The sequence below is a fragment of the Gallinula chloropus genome (assembly GCF_964237585.1).
Source record: "Gallinula chloropus genome assembly, chromosome: 3".
Lineage (NCBI taxonomy): Eukaryota > Metazoa > Chordata > Aves > Gruiformes > Rallidae > Gallinula > Gallinula chloropus.
The window spans coordinates 21,517,055-21,524,171 of NC_140087.1; the positions used below are offsets into that span (position 1 = coordinate 21,517,055).

The window sequence follows — 7,117 nt, forward strand, 5'->3', positions numbered from 1 at the left end:
ATAGATGCATCTGAGCTCGGTTCAGTTCCCAAAACATTTGGCAGGACCATAGAAGGCTGTGCACCTAAATGGTGTCTAGGACCACCTTTCTCCTGTGGACAGATGTTGTTCTTGTTTAGGGAACAGGATGCAGAGACCTGGCAGCTGCTTGTCAGAAACATGAGAGCCATATTCAACACTTCCATGGGCAGATGGGAAGGAGGGGGAAAAGTCTCCTACCCAGCACCTAACCCTTGCCACCCATTAGTTGCAACCTCATGACCTCTTAGTCGTTCAGTTTAGCTGGGCTTCAGATCAGTCTCTTAGCTCTAGTTTTTGCTGTCTTAACTAGAAAGAAGTTTGTTTCTGCTTTTGTGCCTTCGTTCGTTGCACTGGAGAGCACCACATATCTGTCTTGCTCATAAACTTTGTTTCTTTCCACTTTGCTGACCCAAGTCAGGCAAAGGTCGTGTTCTCATCACCCTGCCTTTGGTCTCAGCCTCATCTGCCTGGGCATGATCTTTTTCTGATTGCTGCAAAGATGGAGCTCTCTGTTTTTTTTTTTTTCCTGGTTCCAATGCTGCCTTGTACAGCCTGTGCTCTGTTGTCATTGGAATGGCTACTCTTGATGACTGTGTTGTACCTCTGTTTAATCAGTGAACCCAGACCTGCTGACTTGTGCATAGCAGCCTCACATCCCTGTATCTCTCTAGGAACTTGTGCAGTGATGGAGCATCCCTCTGCTAATCAATACTCTCTTTGCACACATCCCAGTGCTCCAGGTTCAGGCTCAGGAAATGATACCAGGGAAGTGGCTTCACTCCTTGGACTAGCTCAAGTTTGCCTCTCCCTCTAGATGTGAGGAGGTGTTGTTTGAGCGTGTGCATCATTGTGTCAGACCTTGCAGGGATTCTGGTGCAAAATCTGCAAAGAAATATTTCTGTTACATGAAAGCTATCTTTCTTTGGTTATACTTGAGTTTCTATCATCTTTCCTGGTTAGGGTAGGCAGTCTCTTTTCTTATCAGTAGAGCATGCTTAAATAACCTCTACACCAAATCTCAAGATCAGTGTCTTTGTTGCTGGCATTACTGTCCTTCTCATGCCCACCTTGTTTTCAGCAATATTTGGGGCCAGAGTTTGATCTGTCCCTGGAGAATATTTGTCATGGAGTACCAGCATTGGCTGGTGTATTTGAAAGAGGAGAAGCTTTTAAGTCGTTAAGGATTGAATGTTGAATGCTTTTATTATTTCCTTTTGTTGTTTGTTTGCTTAGCTTTCAGTATCTAAAATGTAAAATATCGGTGGTGTTAGCTTGGGGCCTTATCCCTCACATCTGTCATTAGCACATCATGCTCTTGTGTGACAGTTCCAGTCTTCTAAAGTCAAGGGATCGGGTGGCATGGAAGAAACTGTTCAAAAGATCCAGTTGCAAGGGTCTGGAGATGCTGTGAACTCTGCAGGTCAGGCACAGTGCCAACAAGTTGTGGGTTAGCTCCACGCAGGGCTTGAGGGGTGTGTGTGTGTGACTGGAGAAGTGGAGAGATCTGCAGTGATCAGATAACCTTTCTGAGGAGGCAGGTTGAATAGTTTGGTGACTGGGAGCTGCTGGATACTGCCTGGGGTGCTTGCCTGAAGCCAGTCAGGAACACCACCAGTGAACCAGTCTGCTGCAGCACAGCCACAGCCAAAGTCCATCTCTTCAGGCTGAGGGTGAGCAGTGCTCAGCCCAGAAGCTCTCACAGGATAATCTGCAAGGGTGGGGAAAGTGGCCCTGTTAAAATGTGCTCTGTGTTTCTGCAATGAAAAGACTCTTAAGCTCAGTCCCTCAGGGCCAAGCTGTCCCCAGCCAGCCAGGTTGGGTGAAGGGGTGCTGCTCTCTCTGTCACCTGCACATGCTGCTCTCCTTTGGGAAATTATTTCTTCAGCATCCTTTATAGGGCTCTTTTCTCCACAGACCCAATTATTTCACCATGGGGTATAAATAATTCCTGTTCATTTCTAAAGGAAGGGCTTAGGTCTATTCTTTGGAAGAAAATAATTTTTAAGGGGGAAGTTCTTTTTTCTGAGTGAGAGACTGGGCCAAAAGGGTCTTTGACTGAGCACAATGAAAATTGTCTGTTCAATAGGGAGGCTTAGTGCTCGAGAAGGAAGATTACAAACTTCATGCCTAAAGTGTTAGATTTAGTACTGCCAGGAGCAGAAGCAAGGTTTAGTATTTTATGTGATCATAGTTCAGGTGAATCCAAGATTTTAAAAAGCAGCATTAGTTGACCAGATGTTTATAATAGGAAGACATGAAAAAATGTGTGGCATCTTTAGTCTAAGTCAGATCCTCCAGTAAGGGAGGTCCCCCTGGGCCATGCCATGCCACAGGCACATAGGAGTTCTCTGGCTCAAAAGAAAATGCAATTCTTTATCACCAGTTTATGACTAGTTTTTTTGTCTCTGAGCAGGCCAGTACATAATGCTTGAGAATCATTTTAAAGGTTACGTGGTAATTACCAGAAAACATCCTGTTGATCTGCATGCAGCCCTTGCTTAGGACATCTGATGTTTGGATAAGGAGGCAACTGAGGTTTTGTGTGTATCCCTCTCCCCACTCTGAAATCTTACTGTGAATAACAATGAAAAAAGTGGGGGTTTTCTTTGTTTGTTTGGGTTTTTTTTTTAATCAAGCAGAGAATTTGGGATGATACTCATACATTTTCAACTTTTATATTCTGCATCTTTAATGTTATGGTTCCCACAGTTACTCCTGTCAGAGACATGCATTACCCTGTGGTATATTTGATCTGGATCAAATGTAACCACACAACTGCATTTCTGTTGAATTACCCAGAGAACATGCCATATGCTATTTATGGCCACTTCATCTCATGCACTAGCTGTGGAAGGACAGCTGTGCAGTGTCACATGTAGCCTTCTTGCACAAAATTAATCTATTAAAAAGATTTCTTAAAGTTCTGGGTTTGTTTCTGCCAGACCAGCTTTCCATTACTCAAAATCCAAAAGCCAGGTTGTGGCAACTGTAAAATGAAGCCTAAAAGGGATCTTGGACCAGAAGGATGCAGCAATGCTGAGCTTCCTGAGATGCCCCTGACCATGCACCATGCATACAGGTGGCCTTGGGGCTGTTTCAAGCCCTCCAGAGTTCTCTCTCAGCACCATTTCTCCTTGGGCGCTCTGGAGTACAGCATGTAGTGCCTCTCTAATGACATACATCAGAAGAGCTTTCTCCCACTGAGGGACAGGATTGTGAAAATCTGTTTATGGGGACTTTGGCACTAAAGAAGTCATAGAACCGTAGAATCTTTTAGACTGGAAGAGACCTTTAAGATCATCGAGTCCAACCATAAACTTAGCACTGCCAAGTCCACCACTGAACCTTGTCCTTAAGCACCACATCTATGTGTCTTTTAAATACCTCCAGGGATGGTGATTCAACCATTTCCCTGGGGAGCCTGTTCTGATGATAGGCAGCCCTTTAGGTGAAGAAATTTTTCCTAATATCCAATCTAAACCTCCACTGGTGCAACTTGAGGCTGTTTCAGTATGTGGACAAATAATGTGAGCATCGATTCAGGAAATTACATCCTGATGTGAAATTATTTTCCCTGAAATTAGTCTTTCCATATCCCAAATTCTTTCATCTCCTCCATAAGCATTTGCTGGCTTTTTCCAGTCTACCATAAATATTGGACAGTTAACGATACTTGAAGTTTATGTGCTGTGGATTATGTTAATATTCAGGGAAGAAAATCATTAAGGCCAGAGAGAAAGGCACATTTTTGTTACTGTGATGAAGTCAATTTCCCGAGCCTATAAAATGCACATCAGTACACTGCATTTTCACTTTCCACTCCTGGTTCTAAATAGTCTCTGCTATTTGCACTGAATGCTGTATCAGGGTGTGGCCTAGATACTGGTACTGTACCCAATGCACAACAGTCCTTAAAAGATGTGTGTACTTGTATTTCCAGGCAGTCCATGGATTGCTACGGGAAGTACGCGGCTGTCACTTTGACCATTTTGTCTGTATTTCTGCATCTTCTTCATGCTTTCCCAGATGGAGAGTTTCTTATGCAGGGTAAGCTGCTTTCACCCTTCAAAAATAGGGCAATTGTTCATAAAGAGTGTTAATTAAACTTTCACATGTTTTATAAATGTGGTCATAAATCTTATCTCACAGTTACATTTATTGACACTGAGATATGAAAGTGTAATAAATCAAGATAATTTTGCTACGAGTACACTTCCTATTTCTTCTCTACACTTGATTTCTCCAGGTCAAGAGTCTCCCAGATGACCATGTCCTCATGTTGACGTGGGTGATCTTAATGCTGGAACCATTATCAAATAGAAACATCTCAGTTTCTTTTACTCCTGTGATCTAATTGGGAACATAGCATCAGGAAAAGCAGAACCCTGTGCTCTCATAATATGCAGAATATTTTTCCTCTGTAGATCCCAGAACAAGGTGGTGTTGCATTCTACCAAAGAGGTGTAGGAGGAAGATTTTAGAGGTGTTTTGGAAAATGGGGGTGAGGGTGGTGGTTATTCAACCTCAAACTCAATATAGAAAAATGTGAGCTACAAAAATCTTGGGATCACTGGGCATTTTCAAAACTCTTGATAACAGAGTCTTGCCCGAAAGCAGGCAATGTCTAAGAAGCACTACGAATCCTGCTGGTGCTATTTAACTATGTTTACCTATATTAAACTCTAAGTATAGCTAGTGGAGAGTTTTCTAGGGACAGCTACTGTAGTGGGCATACAAAACCCCTCCCTCGTGACTGTCAGTGAAATTTAGAAAACCAGAAAAGATATGGCTGTAGTTTTCCAGCCGGTGCATATTGCAGAGTTGAAGTACCCTAAGAAGGGAGTTTTGGTGCCTGAGCTTTTCTGTCCTGCAGACGATCAGCAGCGGAATGCGGCCGGTGCTTCCTCTCACTGCCTGCACTTTCCCTTTCTTTTTGAAAATGAAAATGCAGCTGGAGAACAAGTAAAAGTCTCTTCCTTTTATTTTCATGGCAGGTTGCCCAGAGTGCAAGCTAGGGGAGAACAGATTCTTTTCCAAGCCAGGAGCACCCATTTACCAGTGCACCGGGTGCTGTTTCTCCCGGGCCTATCCCACCCCGATGAGGTCCAAGAAGACCATGCTGGTTCCGAAGAACATTACATCGGAAGCAACATGCTGCGTAGCAAAGGCTTTCACCAAGGTGAGGCTGTGAACGAGACCAGTTGGAGCTTGGTTTAGGATACAACACTTGCCTGAAACAGTGAACAGAAAAGAGTATGTTTTTGCTGGAGGACATTGGAGAACTATTTGAGGGAAACATCCTTGGCATTTATATCCTGGAGTTTTCTTTTTTTGTAAAGAGGAAATTAAAGTGTCAACCAGCGCTGAGTCTGATATTCAGTTGGGATGTGGAAATTGATGCAATGTCATTGACTGCAGTGAAACTGCTTGGAGTTATCACACCTCAAGTTCTGGTGGTGTATTTGCCATCCCCTTGTTTTTGACTCTTCTTGATGTGCACCCTCCCCTTAAATGCTATTTGGTGTGTATATCTGATTTTAATTAGCCATTTTCCTTGCATCTTTCTTGCATAGGCAGGAGTTCTCTGGGAAGGTGGCTGCTCAATTCTATCAATTACTTATATGGGAATGAGGGACCAAAACCATCTGTGCCTGTTAGATTAGTTGAGGTTGTGTTTACTTTTAATAGCATAACCAAGAGGGAGCTGTAGATGTGGGCTTTTACTTTGAGCTTTTACTGCTTTCATCTGGAAGGTTCTTTTAAAGAGAAAGCCTGCTAATTATTTTGGGAGTGATCCAGCTCTACCTGAAGACATGTTAAATCTGACATAATAAATGTCGAGCTGGTTGAAGCAATCTCAGGCATCTACCCTGTGGTGACCTGAATGAGCATCGCTGAGTTACCCCCTCTCAGATTTGGTGCCATTCAAAATACACTGGGGTAGTAAGACCTGTCTGGCAGACCCAGGACCCATCAAAGACCTTCTAGAGTGGCAGCTTGGTGGGATTCCCTCTGACATCTCAAATGGCAGTTGATGGTTCTGTGTGTGCAGCTGAACAGGCTGCTGGGTCCCCACTGGGCGTGATGAGAGCCTAGCAACCTGACTTGACTATTGGCACCTGCAGCTGAACCTGGATGAGTCCTACCTGTCCATCTGAGACCTTTTCCTTGACCACTGATATTATAGTTGCCCTGAGGCAGCAACTGGAGTTCAGCTGAGGTTAAAACAAAAGAAGGCTCATCGTGTTTATAATCCCTGTATGAGAAATTCTAAGGACACTTCCCACTTTTTCACAGATTGGTCACTTGACACCGTTTGAAAATTAAACACTCTAAGAAATGCTGGCTTAAGGGCACGAAGCTGTGTCACTATTTAAAGCCTTCTCTTTAACAGGTCTCTGAAAGCCACTGACGATGCAGATTCACAGGCTGGTGTTCAGAGACCATTCTAGTATATGTACCCCAAAGAGCCTGCCTACCCTGTGGTTAAGAAAAGGGCTACAGACATCTTTTACTTGAGAAAGCTGTTTTTATTGTCTAGCTAATCCTAATTATTTGTTATATGTCTGTTTTCTTTTTTTAAGATTACCCTTAAGGACAATGTGAAGATAGAGAACCATACAGACTGTCACTGCAGTACCTGCTACTACCATAAATCCTAAAGCCTGTCCCTTTGTTAATGATCAAGGACAACGGTGAACCGAATATTTGTTCTTAAGCTTTTATAGTACCACTGTGTAAAATTTTATGTTTTCTGGTCAAGACACTTGGTAGACCTTTGAATAAGATGGATGGCTGGATTTTTTTTCTCCCCCTCTTTGCTTCTTCATGCATTTAAGTAAATTTAATTATTTCCATTAGGGATAAAATACAGTTCTTGCATGACAACCAAAGGCTTGATCTATTTTTAAAATAAACTGTCAGTTAAATCATCAATATTTCTTGAGGAAAAATGATGATTTAATAGCTTAAAACCAAAAAAAAAAAAAAAGATTCTGCTGCAGTTAATTTCTAGACTACTTTTTTTTGTGGAAGATGGAGGGAGGGAAAGAGGAAGGGAGGGATGGGAAAGTGGACAGAAAAAGAAGCAATAATT

General features: G+C 42.7%; 1 protein-coding gene across 1 annotated transcript; it reads left to right on the top strand.

Annotated features, from left to right (window-relative positions):
- Window positions 1-3,968: 3,968 nt before the first annotated feature.
- Window positions 3,969-6,683, top strand: CGA (glycoprotein hormones, alpha polypeptide; the record flags this gene model as incomplete). The annotated part of the gene is made up of 3 exons (XM_084262231.1): window positions 3,969-4,068; window positions 5,016-5,200; window positions 6,606-6,683. The coding sequence occupies 3 exons, from the start codon at window positions 3,969-3,971 to the stop codon at window positions 6,681-6,683; spliced, it is 363 nt and encodes a 120-aa protein (XP_084118357.1).
- Between the last annotated feature and the right edge of the window lie 434 nt (window positions 6,684-7,117).